General features: G+C 44.2%; 1 protein-coding gene across 1 annotated transcript in view; it reads left to right on the top strand.

The window, feature by feature from the left end:
* Positions 1-24,596, top strand: part of CCDC158 (coiled-coil domain containing 158) — a 65,373-nt gene that overhangs the window by 9,639 nt on the left and 31,138 nt on the right. The window contains exons 3-11 of the mRNA XM_055140433.1: positions 1,473-1,582; positions 1,682-2,009; positions 2,625-2,701; positions 4,703-4,813; positions 6,523-6,637; positions 14,721-14,840; positions 17,702-17,899; positions 19,812-20,294; positions 23,577-23,766. Coding sequence (XP_054996408.1) covers positions 1,473-1,582; positions 1,682-2,009; positions 2,625-2,701; positions 4,703-4,813; positions 6,523-6,637; positions 14,721-14,840; positions 17,702-17,899; positions 19,812-20,294; positions 23,577-23,766 — 1,732 coding nt within the window. The remainder of the gene's footprint in view (positions 1-1,472; positions 1,583-1,681; positions 2,010-2,624; positions 2,702-4,702; positions 4,814-6,522; positions 6,638-14,720; positions 14,841-17,701; positions 17,900-19,811; positions 20,295-23,576; positions 23,767-24,596) is intronic.

Raw genomic sequence — 24,596 nt, 5'->3', positions numbered from 1 at the left:
AAGAATGGAGTTAATTTTTTCTTTGATACTTTCCTTCTGCTTTCTCAGTTCTCTCTGAAATGCCTATTAAATATTATCTCCTAGGCAGAACTTCTAAATCTTGTCTTTCCTCTCAATTTTTTTGTATACCTTTTAGAAATATTTCTTTAAGCAGCTCCATTGCAGTTTTACAGTCATAGTTTTAAGAAAATCTTCTTTGGCGTGTCATTCTGTAATTTGGGGCTGTATTACCTTACTTTTTTTTATACACTCAAGTTTTGAAAGTATTTTTCCACTGCACTTGGAATTTTTCCTTGGAATTTTTTTGAGGGTCAGGCGTTTGTTGAATCTTGGTCTCTGATTTTTATTTTTACATCCAAAGGTGAAAATAGGAAGAGCAGAGGTCTGGCTGATCGCGTGTTTGTCCTGTCATGCACATATGCAAGCTAGGAATCACTGCTGATGGCTCACCATGGTTTTGTTTTGTTTTTCCCTTTCCTTTTCTGCGGAGACATGATGTGTGTGTGTGTGTGTGTGTGTGTGTGTGTGTGTGTGTGTGTATGTGTAAAATCCAGCTGGAATGATAGCACAGCGGGTAGGGCATTTGCCTTGCATGAGGCCAACCCGGGTTCAATTCCTCCATCCCTCTTAGAGAGCCCGGCAAGCTACCGAGAGTATCTCGCCCTCACAGAGAGCCTGGCAAGCTCCTTGTGGCATACTTGATATGCCAAAAACAGTAACAACAAGTCTCACAATGGAGACGTTACTGGTGCCCACTCAAGCAAATCGATGAATAATGGGACGACAGTGCTACAGTGCTACATATAATATATATATATATTCATATATTCACTTTCTTTGTTTTTTTTTATCCATATCCAACCTCAGTAACAAAACAAAACAAAAACAAAAAAGAGATGTTCTTACTCTCTTTATGAGCAGAACCCATCACGTTGCTTTGGAATGACAAGGTGGGACTTAATTTGTTCTGCTGGGAGATTCCCTCATGTCTGAGTCTAAACATTTGTGACTTTTTCTGTGTCAAAAGTGGAAAGTCACTGTGTTTTAGAAGAACTTAAACCAGTTCTCCCATTTTCAGCAATAAAAGTGGTTCCTATCCCTATCTTGCGCCAGAAGTCAAATGTGTTATCTAAATAGCATTTTGTTTATGTAGAATGGAGCAAAAGGGGCCGAGCTTGAGATAGTGAGACTAATGAAGTTTTTTCTTTTTAAGTTAGTAGTGAGAAATGACTAATTAGATCCTTGAACTATAGTATAGTTCATATAGTTCTATATACGTATACATATAGTATACGTATATAGAATACGTATAAAATAAATATAGTTTAATAACTATAGAATGTTTATATAAAAAATAAACATCTATTTCTGGGGTCTGCTCTTAAGTCATCAGTCGCCCTGATGCTCAGCTATTCCGGGTTTTGCTAATAAAGACTAATTTTCATGGTATTTCCGCCCCTCCCATCCCCCAGAGCAATGAACTGCATGAGAAACAGAAGACTTACTTGCGGCAGTCAGTTATTGATCTGCAGACAAAACTTCAGGAAATGCAAATGGAACGAGATGCCATGGCTGACATCAGGTTGGGGTTTGTGAGCGGAAGTCATCTCCTTGTCTGTGTGGGTTTCCGGGAGGAAGCCCCACGTGAATCTGTGTTCCTTTCTTTCCTTCGCTCCTGTAGGCGCAGGGAGAGCGAGTCCCAGGAGGATTTAAGAAATCAGCTTCAAAACACAGTCAGTGAGCTTGAAGCTGCCAAGCGTCTCAAAGAGGACCTGCTGAAAGACAGCAGCACCCAGATCGAGCAGCTCAGAAAGATGATGCTCAGCCACGAGGCTGTGCTGCAAGAAATCCGCTCGATCCTAGTTGACTTTGAAGAAGCCTCAGGCAAGAAAATCTATGAGCATGACAGCATTGCGACTGTCCACTTCCGCGGCCTGGGCTCGGCCGTTAGTAAAATCCTAAGAGAATTAGACACAGAGATTTCTTATCTGAAAGGGAGGATATTTCCAGTAAGTGGTGAGCACACTACTTCAAAATTAAAATTAAGAGAATATTATTAGACACATCATTAAAAAAAAACTTACAAGTGAGCAGAGGGGCTGGGGAGTTAGTACAGGGTTCAGGGACCCTCGTTTGATCCCTGGTATTACCTGCCCTCGTTTCCCCCACTCCAGCACCTCTGGGGAGCCCTGGTGACCCTCCAGCAGTGCCAGGTGTGGCCTTGGGGGTCCCTGGCACTGCAGGGCACACACAGTACCATTTCCACAGGCTTGCGTTGGACCATGAGATCCCGACTGGGTCTCACAGGGAGTTTTCCCTGCACCCCCCCAACCCCTCTCCAGAGGCCCTCCCCTCTCTCCCCACCAAAGTAATTTGAGTTTCCTTTTTGTTTTGTAAAATAACAGGTTACTTCTATAATCATCTCCCCACAAATAAAGGGAACAAGCTTGGTATCCTTGTATACCTCTGCTTAGAGCCAAAGATCTAATAAAACAGTGATAGAACGTATCCACTTTTAATATTGCTTTCATTTGCATATTTGTGATACATGCCTGTAGTTGGGAACTCTCTAAATTTCCAAGCATTGGGTTCACTAGTTCCCAAGATCTCTTCTTTCTACCCAGGTAGAAGACCAGCTCGAAACACTGAAATCTGAGTCACAGAACAAAGTAGAGCTGCTCCTACAACAGCACCAAGACAGGCAGGTTCCTGGCGAGGGAGGAGAAACCGTGCAATGCTGCGGGAAATGAGTCCGAAAGAGAGGGACAGACAGAATGACTGCACTCAATGGCGGAATATAAAATGGCATAATATGAGACTAACGCCCAAGGACAGTAGAGACAAGGGCCAGGAGGATGGCTCCATGGTTTGGGAGTCTGCCTCATGTGTTGGGGAAAAGGCAGCTGGGATGGAGAAGGGACCACTAAGTCAATGGTGGTTGGAGGGATATTCAGGATGGGAGATGTGTGCTGAAAGGGGGTAAAGGGCCAAACCTGATGCCGCTCAGCATCTGTACAGCAAATCATGATGCCCAAAGTAGAGAGAGAATAAGAAGGAAGGTGCCTGCCACAGAGGCAAGGGGTGGAATGAAGTGCAGGTGGCGGGAGGGGTACTGGGCACATTGGTGGTGGAAAGTGCTCACTGGTGGAGGGATGGGTGTTCCACCATTGTATGACTGAAACTCCATCATGAAAGCTTTGTAACTATCTCACAGTGATTTAAAAAAAGAGAAAAGTTGGGGGCTGGAGCGATAGCACAGCGGGTAGGGCGTTTGCCTTGCACGCGGCCGACCCGGGTTCGACTCCCAGCATCCCATATGGTCCCCTGAGCACTGCTAGGAGTAATTCCTGAGTGCAAAGCCAGGAGTAACCCCTGTGCATCGCCAGGTGTGACCCAAAAAGCAAAAAAAAAAAAAAAAAAAAGAAAGAGAGAAAAGAAAAAGTAACTATGTCATACGCAAATCAAAGAGTTTTAAAACATGAACTCTTTTTCATAAATTTGTGGCCACTAAGGCAGACAAAACCAATCACCCTGATACCTGTTGAGACAGTAGGAGCACTCTTCAAGGTGACTGCAGGAGGGCACGCAGACGGGAGGAGACCGGGCTCAGTTCCCAGGAGAGCGAGGCTCCGGAGATTCAGCGCCCCGAAACCAAGGCGAAGGCGTCAGTGGGCAGAGAGAGAGAGAGAGAGAGAGAGAGAGAGAGAGAGAGAGAGAGAGAGAGAGAGAGAGAGAGAGAGAGAGAGAGACATCGGAGTGGGGAGGTTCTCACGAGGCCGATTTAGGAAGAATCTTACTGTCTGGTCCTGGCCAGGCCAGCGGGCAGCCGCCCAGGGGCACGGCTGAGACCTGGTGACAAAGTGACCCCAGAGGAACCTGTCTCAAGTTTGGTCAGGGAGGATGTTTCTAGCTCTCATTTGATGGAAAAACCTGGCTGAGCTAATAGAGTCAAGATTTTTATTTTGCTTTTGTTTTTGAGCCACACCCAGTGGTGCTCAGACCGTACTCCTGGCTCTACACTCAGGAATCAGTCCTGGCCATGCTTGGGGGGACCAAAAGGGGTTCTGGGGATCGAACCACGGTTGACCCTGTGCAAGGCCAACACCCTCCCCTCTGCACTGTTTCTCCAGCCCAAATGTAAACATTTCAATAGTCTTCAGTATATTGGCTTGCAGAGCACTTCTTAGATTTCCCTGGGAGTGCCATATAATCAGATGATAACTGATTGTCCCCATCATTTGCCATTATGATTTATTACCATTACAGAATTGTTGAAAGTCTGAATTCTAAAATGTAGGTGGGGGGCTGGAGTGATAGCACAGCGGGGAGGGCATTTGCCTTGTACGCAGCTGACCCGGGTTCAAATCCCAGCATCCCATATGGTCCCCTGAGCACCGCCAGGGGTGATTCCTGAGTGCATGAGCCAGGAGTGACCCCTGTGCATTGCCACGTGTGACCCAAAAAGCAAAATAAAATAAAATAAAATAAAAAACTCTTTAAAAAAAATAAAATAAAATGTAGGTGGCCCCCAAAGGATTTGAATAAGAGTATTTGGAAACGATCTCAGACACTTGTCCTAGAAAGTAGCATCCTCGAAGCTAAAACAAAAATATCCGAATTGATAGCGTCAGAAATCAGTCATTCTTGAGCAATGGACAGGTACAGTCTTCTGTTCTAAAGAAGTCATCACATTCTTTTGTAGAATTGAGCAGTTAATAAACGAGCATGAACTTGAAGTAGCAGGACTGACGGAGAAAGCAAGCAGTGCGCGAAGCCAAGCCAGCAGTGTGCAGAGCCAACTTGAAATCATCCAGTACGTGTCTCCGAGGGGGCGGTCACGGGCGTCACCTAGAATTATTTGACAAGGAAGTGAAAGGTTGGCGTTCAAATGAACAGAAAAGGCCTATGTCATGTGTGGATAATATTGTTTGATAGTGTGTCAGGTATATTACTGCAAGTATTTGGGATGTTTGAGTTTAGATGTTTTACTTATTGTTTATATTCAGCCAGTAGAAAAACTAAACACACATCTACCTATCATTACATAGAAATGTGTGTATATAAATCTAATTAAATGTGAGATTATGCATAAATATTTTATAATCTTAAGATCACTGAAAAAATATGGATTTTTCAACCGTATGCAAAAATAGAAGGAAAATAGCATGATGAGATACTTATCACTTTGCTTTAACAGTTCACATCTTTGAGATAATGTTTTTTTAAGTTTTTTTTATTTTTTAAGTTCACAATATTTGATTACATTTAATAGTCAAACACCAATCCCACCACCGTTACACCTTCCCACCACCGAATTTGGGATGTTTTCATCCCAAGCCCCAATCCTTGTCTCAAAACACAACCAAAAATAATATATTTTATATTGTCTGTTATGAAGAACTGCTGAACATGCTTACAAAAAAGTGTTCATATAGGAAACAGTGTGAAGATTGTTCTATTTTGGCAGGAGCCATTAAGGCATTCTATAGGATATCACTAATGTGTTGTTAAAATTTGGGTGATGTGAGCTTTGGTATATATATATCTGAAAATATGTATATGTGCATATATATATATTTCCCTCTATGATTTGTTGCCTGCTATCTGAACCCCATCAAATATGGTATAGTAATTATGGAGAATGGGTAGGGTGTGTCTTATGGGTGTGTCTTATGATGTGTCCAGGAATATGTTTACTCATATGTGAGGCTTGGCCCGAACATGTGGGGAGCGGCCTGAGCATGGTGGCAGTTGGGTTCTGGAGGTTTTCGGCTGCCGGGGCTGGGTCCCTTGGGGTGGGGAGGGCTCTCAACCACCCCCCTCTGGGGCGCCCCGAGTGAAACAGCCTGGTGCGGAGTCCGGTGGCATGGCTATGGGGGCCTCATGTCTCATGTTACGCTCCTTTCCGGGAGAAGTAGCCGTGTGATCTGGACAGTGGCTGATGGCAAGATTATCTGGCACCGGCAGGAGGTGGTTTATGGGCTTGACCCCTGGGTCACCGGAGACTGGGGGAAGCGGGCAGAGGATCTCCACTCCTGGTCCTGTGAGCCCAGAGTCCAAGGTCACAAAGTTCCACCTTCCCTGGGTTCTGTAGGATTTCACTCATGCGTGAGGCTCCGCCCAAACGTGTGGGGAGCAGCCTTGAGTGTGGAGGCGGCTGGGTTCTGGGGTGTTTGGCTGCCGGAGCTGGGGGATAATGGTTTTAAGAAACAAACTAAGGGGCTGGAATGATAGCACAGTGGGTAGGGCGTTTGCCTTGCACGCAGCCGACCCGGGTTTGATTCCCAGCATCCCATATTGTCCCCTGAGCACCGCCGGGGTAATTCCTGAGTGCAGAGCCAGGAGTAACCCCTGTGCATTGCCAGGTGTGATCCAAAAAAAGAGAAAGAAACAAACTAAAAAGCTATTGACTGAGTAATGCCATATGTGATAATACCAAAGGAAGTATTTGAAAGAGTATCTCTAGGTATTTTACTTACTCAATAGTTTGTCCTTTGTTTTCCCTTTGAAAACTCTTCTTAGAGAACAAGCACGAAATCAGAACTCCATGTACATGCGTCAGCTCAGCGAGCTGGAATCCACTGTTTCTCAGCTACGTTCCGAGCTAAGGGAGGCCAAAAGGATGTATGAAGACAAGGTGAGCTGAGGTTTCTGCGGCCCTGCTCCTAGTAACTATTGTACATGAAATCAATGGTATGATTTTAAATTTTCTGTTTTGAAAATAATGAATCAAGTGGCCATCCACCATCAAAAGCAGTTATAAGATGGATGCCAAATATCCAGGTGTTAAATTACAAAGCTCAGTTAAATTGTTTAATCAAATTAATTGAGTAAATTGGTTATTCAAATTAAAAATTGAAGAATAAGTTAATATTTTATTAAGCTTAACTTTAGCAAATATCTAGTTTTTGCTGGTTGCCCCCTTCCACACAATTCTTTAGCATCTACTCCTCTTCTTATTTCAAATTCTAAATTATTAATCATTGTGCAGTTAGAAAAGTGAATAAATGTTAAAATACAAATATATAAAATATGTTGCACACATATATATGTGTACATATACATATATATGTGTATATGTATATATATACTGTTGTAGCACTGTTCCCATTGTTCATCAATTTGCTCGATCGGGCACCAGTAATGTCTCCATTGTGAGACTTGTTGTTACTGTTTTTGTCATATCAAATATGCCACGGGTAGCTTGCCAGGCTCTGCTGTGCAGACAGGATATTGAACCTGGGTCGGCCGCGTGCAAAGCAAACGTTCGAGGAAAAAATATATATGTATGTATATGTATATATATACATACATATATATATATATGGGGCTTTTTGACACTCTTGCAGTGCTGAGGACTTATTCCTGGTTCTGCTCTGAGGGATTATTCTTGGCAGGGCTCCAGGGACCCTACGGGGTACCAGGGATTGAACCTAGGTCAGCCGCATGCAAGGCAAATGCCTTAACCTGCTGTACTCTCTCTCTGTTAATATCTATCTAAAATGTAACTAATCAGGAAGCCAAATCTTCTCTCATAATCCAGCTCCCTTCACAACAGATGTCAGTTAATATTTAGCATTCTGTTTTCTTTGTCCCCACATACAGGGCCAAAGGGAAGAGTTCTTATCATTCAGCAGCGCTTAGGTGTTTGTGGATTTCAGCATTTGTAAAAAGTAGTTTTTCCAAAAACAGTATTTATAAACTCTTAGGGACCTAAACTTTATAGTTTAAATATAAAAGTATTGATAAACTATCAGTCACTTTTCAGAGGAGCTTGAGTTCTCCGTTCCCCTGGAGAAGGGTGACAGTTGGCGCCAGTCTGTCCGCATGCTCCCAGCTTACACCTGCTGCCCAGTCTCCTAGTTTGAAAATGGTAGATTTCATCCCCAGATTGTGTCCGTTTGGAAGTTAAATTCTCTGTGTGGTCATCATTCCTATAAGACACCTTGCAAACCCCATAAAAGAATCTTTGCTTTTAGCCAATTTCTTATGCCTTAACTGACTTTGAAGAAATACAGTATAAGGAAACTTCCCAGTTTGTGTTATAAAATAATCCAAATTATTCAAGGTCACAGTATTTAAAAAACAAAAGTTCCATGAAGGAAGAGTTTTGATATTGTGACACTTCTAATTCCAGACATCTGCCCTTCAGTAATTAAATTGCACTGCACTGTAGCACTGTCATCCCGTTGTTCATCAATTTGCTCGAGCGGGCACCAGTAACATCTCCATTGTGAGACTTATTACTGTTTTTTAGCATATCAAATACACCAAAGGGAGCTTGCCAGACTCTGCCATGCAGGCGTGATACTCTCAGTAGCTTGCCAGGCTCTCCGAGAAGGTCGAACCCATGTAGGCCACGTGCAAGGCAAATACCCTACCCTCTGTGCTATAGCTCCAGACCCGCCAGGCTAGCTCAGTCAGTAATTAAATTAACCCATTTAAATTTCCACTGCCATTCCTACGATTGCCACAGGAGGATGCTGTTTCTCCTCAGTATAAGATCTAGTCCAACCACGGGTTGTAAAATCAGACCTCATTCCCGTGGCACAGCTAAAGAATGGAAAATTTGTGGCTGTACTAAAGTCTAAACACGAAAGAGTTATGTGCAACTACATATTTTTAGTTATTAGACTTGGATTCTCTACCGTAATGACCTTCTAACTCCCCTCCCCCGCCCATTTTATGTTATTCAAGCACCATGATTTACAAAGTTATTCATAGTTGGGTTTTAGACACACAAAATTCCATCACCTATCCCACCACCACTTTAAACTTTATCACTGTCACTGTCACTGTCATCCCGTTGCTCACGGATTTGCACGATTGGAGCGAGCACCAGTAACGTCTCCATTGTGAAACTTGTTGCTACTGTTTCTGGCATATTGAATACACCACAGGTACCTTGCCAGGTTCTGCCCTGCGGGCAGGAAACTCTTGGTAGCTTGCTGGACTTTCCAAGAGGGGTGGAGGAATCGAACCTAGGTCGGCCTCATGCAAGGCAAATACCCTACCGCTGTGCTGTCGCTCCAGCCACCCGCAATAAGAAATAATAATTACCTTATGAGGTGATGCACACCTTCAATTGAGACAACTTTCATAGAACAACATCTGCCTTGCTCCATTTCTCCTCCTGTCACACACTGATTCAGAGCTCACTAAACTTTTGTGATTCAGGGAATGTTGCATGGGAGTGGCTTTGCTTTTGTCTTTTTTTTTTTTTTTTGGTCCCCCACCCACTAGTGTTCAGGGCTTACTCCTGACTCTGTTCTAGCAAGGTTTGGGGGACCAAGTGGGGTGCCAGGGACTGAGCCTGGGCTGGCCGTATGCCAGGCAAACACCCTGCCTGCTGTCCGCTGCCCTTCCTCTCCAGCCCCGTTGTCTTGTGTTAGTCTTCGTAAACAGCGGGTCACTAAGAATTTTGACAGTCTTTAATGGTCATCATTAAAAAGAAATAATGAGGAGGCATATCAGTTTAATTCATTTTAATTCAGATCACTCATATTTATAGGACAACATATCAAACCTAATCAAGTAAGCACCTCCTTGCTGGTTCACTAGAATCTCTTAATAGTGTTTTTTTAAGTCAGGGAATACTGAGAAATTGTTATTCTGCTGTATTAGTATAGATTTGAATATACTGTGGCCTGAACTGGTGGTCTCACTGAGCAGAGAAGATTAATATACGTTAACAAAAGGGTGCTATTTGGGGAACAGGAAATATATCCTATTTCATGTTATATGTTTTGTTGTAATGAATATAGAATCTAAAAAAATTGTTTTGTTTCATTGTAATGCCCCTTGTCTTTATATTGCCAAAGGTCCATCAAAACTTAAAAAAGTATTTTATTTCCCTTGCCTCAAAAAATATTTTAGTATATACTGTCCAAGTGACAATAAATAAAAAGAAAAAAACTACATAAAAGAGTAGGATTTGTATAAGAACTAATACATAAAGGAAATGTTGATGTTTCATGTGAATATATTTTACGAGTGGCAGTGTTGGTTATTTTCTTATGAATCTCAGTTTCAAGGGGAAAAAAATAATCTTAAGTACTGAACAGAGTCTGGTTGAAACTTTTTCAACTTGAATTCTTAAATTAAGCATGCAGTAGGGCAGTTTTTTTTCTAATGAGCTGAAGTATTTTTATACTGCTGAAAACAGAGGTTGTGTTTCAAAGAAAAATTTAGACATAGCTTTTGTAGCTTTCAAAAGTGTTATACTGTAATGCTTTTTTTTTTTCTATTCTTTTCTTTCCATTTTAGGAGAACCTCCAGAATTCCCCTTTACGAATTTGGACCAGTAGAAGCTGTCACTATTGGCTCTGTAGATTTGGCTTTACTCTTAACTTTCGCTTTTTGACAACAAAAAATATCTTAGGATCTTGACTCCAAGTTTACTTTCCGGCTTTGAAAACACTTGGGGCTGAATTTCATACTCAAAACGTGAAGATTCAGTAGCACTGGCTGGAGCTGTGTATTGTGCAGGAAGAATCCGTGCAAACCTCTTTGCAGGGTTCTGCCAGGGCACCTCCGAGCAGGCTGCAGCGTCCGAGCGAGTCCTCTGTGTGTCCTTGAGCAGAGGGAACAGAACATGCAATTTGGTATGATTGGCTTATCTCCGAAAATCACTGTAAAATTAAAATGGCGTCCCAGTACAAATTTGTCCAATGAGACAAAACAAAAAGTCGATTCACGGCTGGTGAAAGGGAAAACCAGTGCTGTAGATGAAAAGAAAAGAGAAAAAGAGAGACCTGGAATGAGTCTCAGATGTCAGTATTCATCTCGACAAATTTTAAGAAACTTTTCTTTATGCTGTTTCTTCCCAGCGGTTTGTACCAGCTCAGCTGCTACTTCAGTGGTTTTCCCTTTCACTCTCTGTTTATCTTTTTGATTGATTAATGCAAATATTTTTACTCTAAAAAGTGAGAGGTTAAAGCAGAGCTATAGCAGTTGAGTCAATACTGACATCTACAAAATAATAATAATAATAATAATAATAATAATAATAATAATAATAATAATAATAATGTTAATAGTATTACCACATGGGGATCTGGAGGAATTTCTGATGTTCAATAAACTTAGAGTGGCAACAGTTGACTTTTTCCTTTTTTACCTAAAAATTTTTGGTCTAGGGGCTGGAGTGATAGCACAGTGGGTAGGGCGTTTGCCTTGCACGAGGCCAACCCGGGTTCGAATCCCAGCATCCCATATGGTCCCCTAAGCACCACCAGGGGTAATTGCTGAGTGCAGAGCCAGGAGTAACCCTTGTGCATCGCCAGGTGTGACCAAAAAAAAAAAAAACTTTGGTCTAAAGGCTCGTGTGATAGTATAGCAGGTAGGGCATTAGCCTTGCACTCGGCCTACCTGGGTTTGATCCTTGGGGCCCCATGTTATTTCCCGAGTCCTTCAGGAATGATCCCTGAGCACTGCCAGACATAGCCCCAAGACCAAAAAATTTTTTGTTGTTTTTTGGGATCTTTAGATTTTATTATGAAGTTCAATGTTATCCTATGATCACGCAGAATTTTATAATGGAAATGTAAAGTAGCGAGTTTGAGTTTGTGTTGCTGAAGTACATGTTAGTACTTTTCTCAGGGAGAGCAATGCTTTTACGCCAGACTAGGGGTGGAAAATATTTTAGTCATATGATGAACTTTTGCACGTGGCAGAGCCTGGCAAGCTACCCGTGGTGTATTCAATATGCCAAAAACAGTAACAACAAGTCTCACAATGGAGACGTTACTGGTGCTCGCTCAAGTAAATCGATGAGCAACGGGATGACAGTGACAGTGACAGATGAACTTTTGAATTAAAAGTGTGCCTATTAAATTTACAGCTCAAAATAGGGTTTCCTTTGCCTTACTTTGTTTCTAAACCCAGCTGGGGAAACTAGAATGTCAATCTGATTAATTCTTTTTTTTTTCAATTGAATCACCATGAAATGCACAATTACAAAATTGGTCATGATTGAGTTTCAGTCATATAACGCCCCTTCACCAGCATACCTTTTCCACCACCATGTTTAGTTCTTCTCAGGGTAAACAAACATATGTGTATATATTAGAAATAATTAAAAGGAACTTGAGACATCGTCCTGACAAGGTTTCTTTTTTTTAATTAGAGAAATTTTAATTCAATATATCAGCATACAATTATAACTTAACAGTTGTAACTTAAAGTTATAATTTAGCAGTAAGAATAGGCAAAGAAGTGGAAGTCATAAGATATAAGTTTAATGACAGTTTGAAAATAACAATGAATTTTCATTGGGAGGCCTAAATGTTATTTAATTCCTAAAAATAACATCTGACTCTTTGAAGAAAGAAACTATGTCAGAACTACAGACTATAGCACATATTCTCCTTAACAAAATTTATAGATGCATGTCTCAACGTAAAAAAATCATTGAAATTATATATGGTCATCATTGAATGCTTCAGGGGTTACTGTCCTGTGTAGAGTTTGGGAAATTCTCTGTCCCAAAATGCAAAGAGAATAAATCCTTGGATTCATTCCTCCTAAAGTTATAGGAGCCGGAGCACCGAAAATAAAGACTAACACGACAGCACAGCATAGGACAACATTGGTTTGCCCTTCCTCCTGGGACACAGGGAGCTTGTGTTTGTTGATTGCTCCCCCAACCTCCGACACGGTTTCGCCCCCTTGCATGCTGAGCCGGGTGGGAGGGTTGGGCCAGTGCATGCGTGCGCACAGCAGCGCTGAGCCACTGCTCCACCTTCCACGCAGTGTCGACTGGCAGGAACTTTGTGGAAACCACTGATCTGGAATATTCTTTCAAATCATAGAGCAACCAAAAGGGAAACTCAACCCTCAAAGGCAAGAAGTGACAGAGCCTCCGAGTTCCTGTTTAGCCCGACTGCTGCCTCTGCCCGTTTCTTGCCCGTTCCTTGCCCTTCGCCGGGCATAGCAATAAAAGTTCGAAGCTTTTCTCCCCAAATGTTCCTTACACTTACCAAGCGCGCGCTGACTCGGCCTTTCCTCGTAGTAATATAACCGAGGCGGTTGTCAGCTGATCTTTTACACCTGTCTTTCTCAAGAAGTGAAGACAGTGGGGGCTGGAGCGATAGCACAGCGGGGAGGGCGTATGCCTTGCACTGGCGACCTGGGTTCGATTCCCAGCCTCCCCAGCATCCCATATGGTCCCCTGAGCACCATCAGGAGTAATTCCTGAGTACATGAGCCAGGAGTAACCCTTGTGCATCGCCGGGTGTGACCCAAAAAGCCAAAAATAAAAGAGAAAAAAGTGAAGATAGTATACGGACCAATTTGGGTTCCTTGAAATAATTATTAAACTCAAAAGTAATCAAGAGGGGCTGGAGAGATAGCACAGCGGGTAGGGTGTTTGCCTTGCACGCGGCCGACCCGGGTTCAAATCCCAGCATCCCATATGGTCCCCTGAGCACGGTCAGGGGTAATTCCTGAGTGCAAAGCCAGGAGTAACCCCTGTGCATCGCCAGGTGTGACCCAAAAAGCAAAAAAAAAAAAAAAAAAAAAAGTAATCAAGAAAAAAAGTCATTCCTATGTTCTCTGAGAAGATTTAATCACAGTCCATCATCCAAACCATGAATGCATTTTAATGTCTATTTCAGAGCGTGCTGGGCAGGTGTGAGCGCTCTAGAAGGATAAAGGAATCCATAGCCGTTAGTCAGCCGGGAGAGATTTCCCCTTTTAGAAAGCAGAGGACACAACTGGGGTGTAGCCGTCGCACAGGGTTACAGATCAGGCCACACTGGGTAACCCGAGGGCCCAACATGTTCTCACGAATAAATGCCTACAGATCTAAATTAGGAATTAGTGACTCATCTACAGTCCAGACCCTGCGTCTCCATCCTCTGACAACTGACCCCTTAACTCGAGAACTGGAGCCAGGCAGCTATGGCACGTGCCACGCAGCGCAGGGTCTCACAGCCCAACAGCTGCCCGTCTCAGGACAAAACCTCACCTTTCACATTGGCACTCTTCCCGTTCCGTAGCTGAAAGTGAGGCCCGGAGTATATAATACGTAAAAAGTATATTTGACATATAGAGATGAACTCATCCAAGTATAGACGGCATTATATGATACAAATCTCATCGATGTTCTAATAATATCTAATTATGAAACTGTTATTGCCATTTGTTGTTTTATGGTGAATACCCTTTGTAATGCTTTGGTGGGAGGTCTTGGGGCCAACTCAGCAGTGCTGCGGGTGGGGGGGGTGTTACACTCTGAGTTCCATTCAGCAGTGACTTTGTGGCACTCACAGGACCATTTGTGGCTGAATCGTAGTGGGCCGTGTGCAAGGCATGTGCTGAATCCTCTCTGCCTCTCCAGCCCAACGTGTTTTATTCCTGAATGTGTGATATCCTGGGGAAAAAAAAGCTCATTTTTGTGGGTCTTGCAGGCTATGATTTATGCCATATTATTTCCTTATCAAGCAATTGACTGAACATATATTTTTAGAAAAGAGAAAATAACAGCGTGAAAACAAGGCAGATGCGTGAAGACAGTACTTAGTCTAACCACCAAATATTTCATTTGGGTTAATTTCTCTGATTAAATTCTACATAGATTTTAAGTTTAGAAAATTTTGCAAATATATTACAATCAACTTTTAATTTTTGCCTGGAATAGATGATCACTTATTCCTACAAAGGCTCTCTTCTGTTGCTCACTGACATAACTGGGCTGTTTGGTTCTGCTTTTCCTTTAGATAGAAGACCTGGAGAAACAGTTAGTCCTTGCCAACTCGGAATTAACTGAAGCACGGACAGAGCGCGACCAGTTCAGCCAGGAGTCTGGGAATCTGGATGATCAGCTTCAAAAGTTGCTGGTGAGATGATGTTGTAAAACACGAATGAGGTGCTGGAGCGATAGCACAGTGGGGAGGGCGTTTGCCTTGCATGCAGCCAACCCGGGTTTGATTCCCTGCATCCCATATGGTCCCCGAGCACCGCCAGGAGTAATTCCTGAATGCAGAGCCAGGAGTAACCCTTCTGCATCACCAGGTGTGACCCCAAAAAGGCAAAAAATAAACCGTAGATGAGATGAAGTCTTGGGAGTTTTTTACCATCACACTTCATAAAACTAGTGTCAATTATAGAATCAACAGGCTTTTTTTTTTTTCACAAAGTGAGCAACCACACACATTAAATGTACTGAATACTATTCAAATGTATTTGGTCAGTTCTCACACTTCAATATTATCATCTTAATGCAATATTCCATTCTCTCTGTCTTATATAAAACATAATATGTATATTTTATTAATTTTTCTAAAGCAGAATTTTTAAACACATGGTTATTAATTTCATTAGTTGCACAAAATGATAAAGATGAATAATAAAGCAAATATTTTCATGAAAGAAGCAAGTGGCATAAATCCACATTTACCTATAGCAGATAAATTATATATGATTTAGAGATATGGAGGTATGTAATAAAATATTCAGAAATAAAGGATTTTAAAAAAAGTAGGGCCAGGGGCTGGCACAATAGTATGGCGGGGAAGGCACTTGCCTTGATGTGGCAGACCCAGGTTCTATTTCCAGCGTCCCACAGGGTCTCCCGAAGGCTTCCAGGGTGATTCCTGAGTTCAGAGCCAGAAGTAAACCCTGAGCATCATCGGGTGTGGTGCTATCCAGAATAAAAACGTCCAAGGAGAGAATTTGAACAGGGATTAAGGCACTTGCTTCGCATGCATCCAAGCCTCGTTCTATCCCGGGCACCCAAAGGGTCTCCTGAGCACTGTGAATCACTCCTAACAACAGCAGTGAAGGGAAGGGGAAATTCAGCCATCCCCTTGGGGCAGGCGCATGACTGCATAGGGAGGCCAGGGAAAGGGGAATTGGATATTCTAATTAAATTGGACCCTGCTTTCCTATTGCCTTGCATGACGCCAATCCCAGTTTAAACCCCCGATACCACAGGTGGTCCCTGAGCCCTGTCAGGGGTCACTTGAGCACAGCACCAGGAGCAGCTTCTGAGTGCTGCAGCTGTGGTCCACAAAGCGACATAAATATGCATATATCTGTTCCTATGTACCTGCATAGTTGTCAAATACCCAGTTTTACAGTGAGATACTTTATCCCGCTAAATTGAAATCTTGAGTGTTTAAGAGTCAAAGAATTGTCAGGAATACAAATTATGTGGGCATTGAATAGAAAGAAGTGGAGGTAACTTTTAAAAGCAAGAGGGAAAGTTGGATCCTGACAATAATAAACCACCCTCTGCCCTCATTCCGAAGTCCCATGAGAGACGTGGGAGATGCTCGGTACCCCCTGCGTGCTGAGCGATGCGTTTCACCGCGGAGGGCAGCAGGCTGCTTGCTGGGGGAGCCGTCCTGGTCCTGCATCACCCACCGGGGCCCGGACATGCTGAGGCAGAGCTGGAAGCAGGACTCTTGGGCTGCTCTTTCCTTCCCTCTCCTTCCTTTATTTTTTTTCTTTTTGGGTCACGGGTTACTCCTGGCTCTGCACTCAGGAATTTTCCTGGCAGTGCTTGTGGGACCATATGGGATGCTGGGATTTGAACCTGGGTTAGCCGCATGTACTAACCCTCCCCACTGTACTATCACTCCAGCCTGCCTTCCTCCCTCTGTGTGCTTCCCGATGTCCTCCCATCTGGTTTGAAAATCTTGGAAAACAGTGTCTGAGGGAGGCTCAGATCTACCTCCCACTGGTCCTCGCCCCTCCCACTCTGCTCAGACCCCGCTTTCCCTCCTCCGGTGTCTGCTCCAGGCTGCCTCCCTTCTGGAACCCCCACCCGGCCACCTTTACTAAGGAATCACTTTCCCTATAAAATCAGACCCTCCCTTCTGATTCTTCTGAGGCACTTGGCGACCTGGTGTCCCGTTTTTCCAAGGTCTCTCTCCAGCTCCTCCTCAGGTCTGCATCTCTCTCCTGGCGTCTTTAGGGCCAGTTAAATCACCCTGTTGAAGCATTTTGATCCCCCTGATGATTTCTCTTTTCTCTACCTCAGTTCTGTCCCTGATGAGGAGACACGTCCAGTAATTTGTGTCTGTGTTTATCATTTTGGGGGCGATACATCCGTAAAGGTCTGCGTGTCTTACCAGATTTCGCTCACAGCAAACACTGCGATGTTTTTGATGACTGAAGAGGAAGATATTTCTTTTCACTTCTCAGTCTGTGATAAAAATGCCCCTGTTTCTGAAATAGAAAATCAGATTACTACTGCTCTTCTGTAAAACTTCTGACAATTTTTGGGGGAGAGTTGCTGAGTTTTGGGGTCACACCCAGTGGTGCCCACGGCCTACTCCTGGCTCTGCTTTCACTCCTAGTGGCGCTCAGGGGACCATATGTAGCGCTGGGGTTTGAACTGGGGTCTGCTGCATGTAAGGCAAATGCCCTCACCCCTGTGTAATCTATCAGATATCAACCTTAGAGCATTGCTTGAGTTTTACTTTACTTATGATGCTCGAAATTGTACTAATTTTTCTAGAATTATTCTTAATCCATTAAAAAATAAGATTCTACAAAGACTGCTTAAATCACATTCAAAGATCCAAAGCTGGGCCAGGGAGCAAGCCTGAGGCCCGGGCTACCCCTGGCACTGCTTGGTCCCCTGGCACGGGGTAGGGATGTGGCCCCACCCCTCACTGGAGCCCCCAAGATTCGGTGATGTCATTTGGGACCTGCCCAGTGCTAGCGGGAGTGACCCCCGCGTTCTTGGCAGGCTGACCTCCATAAGAGTGAGAAGGAGCTGACGCTGGAGAAGGAGCAGAACAAGCGCCTGTGGGACCGGGACACGGGCAACAGCATCACCATTGACCACCTGCGGCGGGAGCTGGATGACCGGAACATGGAGGTGCAGCGCCTGGAGGCCCTGCTCAAGGCCATGAAGAGCGAGTGTCAGGGCCAGATGGAGCGGCAGGTCAGGGCTCCCCACACCTCCTGGGGGGGAGGCCGCGGGGAGGGGCCCTGCGCGGGCTCTGGGCAAAGCTGTGGGGTCTCTGGGCAATGGAAAGGCCACGTGGCCTGTGGGGTCTCTGGGCAATGGAAAGGCCACGTGGCCTGTGGGGTCTCCGAGCAGCGGGAGGGTCACGTGGCCTGTGGGAGTCTCGGAGCAGCGGGAGGGCCACGTGGCCTGTGTGTGTCTGACTCAGGAGAGGCTTGAGAAGCTTCCCACGGAAGAGGAAACTTCCCAAAATGCACAAACCCACCAAAGACCCTAGTTTTGGCCTCCAGCCAGGCACATCGTGTTTAGGTTCTCTGGCCCGGGGTGGGGAGAAAGAAAAGCGACAGTAGGGATGTCTCCTTCCCAGTCAGAGACTAGAGAACGGTGAGTGGAGGTTCATTGGATTTAAATAAAACAATATATTGGGGCTGCAGCAATAGCACAGCAGGTAGGGCGTTTGCCTTGCCCATGGGGGACCCAGTTGGATTCCCAGCACCCCATATGGTCCCCCAAGTACCGCCAGGCCTAATTCCTGAGTGCAGAGCCAGGAGTAACCCCTGTGCATCACCGGATGTGGCCCAAAAAACAAACGAAAAGTAAATAAATATTATTTTAAATAATATTATTATTATTAAATTATTTATTAAGATATTAAAATATTAAAAGTATTGTTTTTCCTCAGAAATAAGTGGTTTATTAAGTTGGAAGAAAGTTCAGACTAAGCACTTATCCTTAAACCTACTACATTTTCACACCTTGTGGAAAAGAAGAATGGGGGGGCATAGCCACAGATAGCTCAGCAGATAGCTCAGCAGGTGGGGCACTTGCCTTGCACATGGCTGAGGCAGCTTCCATCCCTGGCAGCCATGGGAGCCCCTGAGCCCGCCAGGAGAGATCCCTGAGCTCAGAGCCAGGAGTAAGCCCTGAGCATCCCCAGATGTGGTCCAAAACACAAAACCAAAAAGAGTACTAAGTTTGAGTGAAACACAGGATGATAGCCGAGAGCTTACAGCACTGCAGTGTTGATCCAGTGGAGAAGCTCTGAAGTGGAAAAGCTCCAGAAGAAATGCAAACAGAAACTTACAAAAGGACAAAGGTGGCAATAGTGTAAGCAAAACACCAACTATTCAAAGGACGAAATAGGGCCCGCTAGTAATCACTTAAATTTGGGGAGGTTGTTTACATATATGCTAAGATAAATTCAGATACTTAAAATTTTAAAAATATGACCTGGTGATATGATAGCTGGATTTCTTAAATTAGTACGAAGAAAACTTTTGATGTGTAGCATACATTCAGAAGTTACCAAAGATCAACAAAAATATTATAATGAATATATTTATTTGGTATGAATTATAATAATAAAAATGAAAACATATCAGAGAATGTTTTCCGAGAATGTCGGAGAACATGACATGGTAATCCATGTCGTAGATAAATCACTCATCCTACTCATAAAACTACCTATAGAACAATCATTCTAAATACAACAGCCAGTGGAGTAAGGACTACAAATTATGAACTTGTGCAAAACGAAAATGGCTCTTTTGTAAAATGATGAGAAGCCAAAGTCATAACAAAAAAAATAGAAACTATGCTTGAAATACCCACATTAAAAATAAACTACCACTCTTGCCCTTCTTGCCAGTGTTGGACTTAAATGGGTGTAGAAAACCTCTTCAGAGCAACGGCCCAGTCACCCTCCCCAGAGGTCAACCCGTTAGGCGCTGTGCCCGTCCGTCTTGGTCTCTGACACGGCCACTTTCCCGCAGGGTGTGGGTACAGGGCTCCGAGTCCCGCCCTGCAGACAGACCGGTCTTGCTGTCGCGTTTCTCCCGCGCTGTCCCTTGCGTTCCCCTTCCAGGAGGTTCTCTTTCTCTGTCCCCAGATGGCAGCAATCCAGGGAAAGAACGAAAGTCTAGAAAAAGTGTCGTCCTTGACCGCGCAGCTGGAGTCCACCAAAGAGATGCTCCGCAAAGTGGTGGAGGAGTTGACGGCCAAGAAGATGACGCTGGAGAGCTCGGAGCGGACAGTGTCGGACCTGACGGCGTCCCTGCAGGAGAAAGAGCGGGCCATCGAGGCCACCAACGCCGAGATCACCAAGCTCCGCTCGCGGGTGGACCTGAAGCTGCAGGAGCTGCAGCACCTGAAGAACGAAGGGGACCACCTGAGGAGCGTGCAGACGGAGTGCGAGGCCCTCAAGCTGCAGATGGCCGAGAAGGACAAGGTGATCGAGATCCTGCGGCAGCAGATCGAGAACATGACGCAGCTGGTCGGCCAGCACGGGCGGACTGCGGGCGCCATGCAGGTCGAGAAAGCCCAGCTGGAGAAAGAGGTTAATGACAGGAGGCTGGAACTACAGGAATTTAAGGTCTGTTGAGGGGTGTGTGTGTGTGTGTGTGTGTGTGTGTGTGTGTGTGTGTGTGTGTTTGCACAAGCATGCGCCTGTGTGTGCACGTGTGTGTGCTTCTAATTCTACAATGTCTTTTCCCACATAAGTGAGTGCAGCTTAATTTACAGAAAGGCGTTCTGTAAGAGGGCCTGTGGAAGGGCTGGAGCCATAGCACAGTAGGGAGGGTGTTTGCCTTGCACACGGCTGACCCCGGTTCGATTCCCAGCATCCCATATGGTCCCCCGAGCACCATCAGGAGTAATTCCTGAGTGAAAAGCCAAGAGTAACCCCTGTGCATCGCTGGGGTGTGACCCAAAAGGGGAAAAAAAAGGCCTGTGGACCCTTTGGAATTGTTTGGGAGTTTTTGTGTCTGTGTTCAGTTGTGCGTTTTTGTGAGAAAGGGTCCATTTTTGATTCTGTGGAGTCTGTGGATCCAGAATGGTTCAAAACAACTGGTACCAAAGAGGGAGGAGAAAGATTAGAAAATCCAGTTTCTTCATGAAGCCTTTCCTGGTTCCACAGTGGAGAGCGTTTCTCCCCTCGTCAGACAGACCTTGATTCAAATCCCATCTCTCACCCTCAGGAGCTGTCAGACACCAGGCTGTGTGCACAGTCTCGTCTTCTCTCTGTATGAAATTAAGCAAACATTCCCCACGCCCAACTCCAGGAACCGTGTTGGGTTACTGGAAACTTAACTGAGAAGTAGTACTGAGGACTTAGTCTAGTTTATGGCCGAGACACATGGTAACATCATTATCCTTTCTCGTTTCATCTTACACCAGAACTTGCCTGCTAGACCCTAAGTCACACACTTTGAGATGTTGTGTGTGCAGGTGGTGGACAGAGGCATCTTTTCTTCCTTTTAGGAGGGCAGACCATCGGGGTAGACGCAGGAGTTCAGACAAGGTTCTTTTCTTTGTTACCTGTATCTCTAATGTGGAGAAAAAGTGCAGAAACTTGATATGACTCAGCTTTTATCACTCTGAGAGATAGTGTGAGCAGCAGATTAGTATCACTCTTCTAGAAATCACGTGTTCATTGCATAAGGAACTAGAATTAGATGTTTTTCTTGGATTATATTGTAGGAGTATATCTTAGTAACTAACTAAACTCACTATGAAAGAGACAGTGGCCAGCCCTTCCAATGAAACTTTAAAATAGCTATATAAAATATATTAGAGGGAAAAGATTGTTTTACCTTCTTGCTAAATGAGATGGATTTTTAGTATTGTAAAGAATTTTTAGCGTTTTTTATTTTAATGAATCATTGTGAGATACAGTTACAGACTTACAAATTTTCGTGATTATGTTTCAATCAAACAATGTTTGAGTACCCATCCCTCCACCAGTGTCCATTCTCCACCACCAATCTTCCCAGTGTCCTTCCCACCACCCCCACTCCTTCTCACACCCTGCCTCTGCGGCAGACACATTCTCTCTTTCTCTCTCTCTCCATTTGGGTGTTATGATTTGCAATATAGGCACTAAGCAGCCATCATGGTTAGTCCATAGTCTACTTTCAAAATGTATCTACCATCCCGAGTGATCCCTCCAACCATCATTTACTTAGTGGTCTCTTCTTCATGTAAGGAATTTTTTTAGGGGCCGGAGCGATAGCACAGCGGGTAGGGCGTTTGCCTTGCACGCGGCCAACCCAGGTTCGATCCTCGGCATCCCATATGGTCCCCCAAGCACCTCCAGGAGTAATTCCTGAGTGCAAACCCAGGAGTAACCCCTGAGCATCGCTGGGTGTGACCCAAGAAGAAAAAAAAAACAGAATTTTTTTAAATGGAAGAATCCCACTGAATCTAATAAATTCTAAGTATATGTTTACATATCCATATATGTTTGTATTATAAATGTTTTAAATGTTTCATTATTATCAAAGTAACACGGTTTACAATAGTGTCAATATTTATCCTTTTGGGGTACAAAGTTATTGTGCTTCCAGTACTGCCCCAAAGCCCCAAACCCTCTACATCTGTCCTTTCACATGTATATTATCATAGCAGCCTCCAGAGGTGCTTGGTGCTCAGGTCCATTCTAGTTTATTAGTGTTAGTGTTGTGGGGTGGGAACGGCACATATAAATATATCTATTCATATATTTTATTTTATTTTTTAAACTTTTTTATTATTCTTATTTTTAATCGAATCACCGTGAGATGGGCTGGAGCAATAGCACAGCGGTTGGACTTTTGCCTTTCACGCGGCTGACCTGTGTTCGATCCCTCCATCCCTCTCGAAAGCCTGGCAAGCTACCGAGAGTATCATGCCCGCACGGCAGAGCCTGGCAAGCTACCCGTGCATATTGGATATGCCAAAAACAGTAACAATAAGTCTCTTAATGAGAGATGTTACTGGTGCCCGCTCGACCAAATGGATGAGCAACGGGATGACAGTGACAGTGACAGTGACTGTGAGATAGTTACAAAGCTTTCCTGTTTGAGTTTCAGTCATGCAATGATCGAACACCCGTCCCTCCACCAGTGCACATTCTCCATCACAAAGTCCCCAGTATCCCCCAACCCACTCCTCTCCCTGTCTCTATGGCAGACAATTTCCCCCATGCTCTCTTCTGTATTGCTTGTAATGGATAGCATAAGATGTTGCACTCTTCTGGAATTCTAAAATTTTAGATAATTAGGGTCTGGAGAAATCTCTGCAGTGTGCCGCTCAGTTCAGAGATTCTTTTGTGTGTCTCTGGGTCATGGCCATTAAGGAACTTAAGTAGCAGCCGGAGGCAGTTTGTGGGTGTGACCTCCAGGATCTCTTGGGCCCATTCCCTATCCCTTGATGCCTGGAGTTTGCTGTCACTGAACCCGTGTACCTACACTTCTCACTGGGTTCTGGAAGTTGGCAGCTGCAGGGATTCTTCCGGGGCAGGTGGAGGGAACGATGCCTGCTCCCGTCTAAGGCACCCGGGTAGAGTCGCCTGGCTTAAAGTCCAGAGGCATCTCTGCAGCGAGCTGCTCAGTAAGGAGATTGTTTTGTGTGTCTCTATCTTAAATAAATCAATATACTAAATAGGAATAAAGAAAGGTTGTAGCAAATGATACTGAGAATTACACATCTGTGCCTCAATGATTTTAAAATATTCCTTTTGTTTTTCCCCTTCCTGTTGCCACTTTATAATAAAGTATGAATTTAATAACTTAGAAAAGAGTGGCAGAGGAACTAGAGAGAGGATATTAATATGATACCAGGCATAACTACATAATTGTATTTCTTAGTGCCTTTTTGGCTTTATCCTCATATTTAGATTTTAAAAGATAAAAAAGATGCAAAGATACGGGAGCTCGAGGCCAGAGTGAGTGACCTGGAGCTGGAAAAGGTGAAACTGGTGAACGCAGGCTCCGAGCGGCTCCGCGCAGTGAAGGATATCAAGCAAGAGCGGGATCAGCTGCTGAGTGAGGTGAAATCTAGTAGGAACGACTTCAACGCTCTTACAGGTAATGTCGCTTCCGTTCCAATTCTGCTAAGTCATAGAACTGCTCTGGATACGTTCAGTAATGTGGGTACCTGGACTATGGCAGAAAAAAACATTAACTTCACATTTCAAATATGTATACTTCTGCTCTTCCAGGAAAGGCATTCATGACCAGAACTCCTGGCTGTTTTCTGTGGAGAACTCCTGCATCTTGAATCATTAACCATTAACTTTAGTCAGCCACCAGAATCCGTGGAATTCTTAACCGAGTTTCCAAGAGAAGCATGAGGGAAATAGAAGCTTAAGTCTTTGGAGGGTAATCGTTGGAGGTTTAATAATGAAGCAACATGTTCATACAGATGTACATACATTTCTTAAAATCTAAACTTCAGATTTAAAATTAAATACTTCTAGTCTGGGCTGGAGCAATAGCACAGCGGTAGGGCATTCGCCTTTCATGCAGCCGACCCGTGTTCGATTCCTCCGCCCCTCTCGGAGAGCCCGGCAAGCTACGGAGAGTATCGAGCCCGCACGGCAGAGCCTGGCAAGCTACCCATAGTGTATTGGATATGCCAAAAACAGTAACAATAAGTCTCACAATGAGAGACGTTACTGGTGCCCACTCGAACAAATCGATGAGCAATGGGATGACAGTGATAGTGACAGTGACTTTTAGTCCATGATTGGCATGACTTAGGTGGCATTCATCTTTTTCTCAGGCACAGTTGATAATTACTGAACACCTGTCATTCCAGATATCTCTCCAGCCTAGAAACACAACAGTCAGCCTCGAAGCCAGTTGGAAAACTGGCCTATAAGGAATGAGTTACTGTCCAGTAAGGGGTGGAGCAC

This window comes from Sorex araneus, chromosome 5 (assembly GCF_027595985.1).
Source record: "Sorex araneus isolate mSorAra2 chromosome 5, mSorAra2.pri, whole genome shotgun sequence".
NCBI lineage: Eukaryota > Metazoa > Chordata > Mammalia > Eulipotyphla > Soricidae > Sorex > Sorex araneus.
Note: the sequence above shows the minus strand (reverse complement) of the source record. Positions and strands in the feature narration are given on the sequence as shown.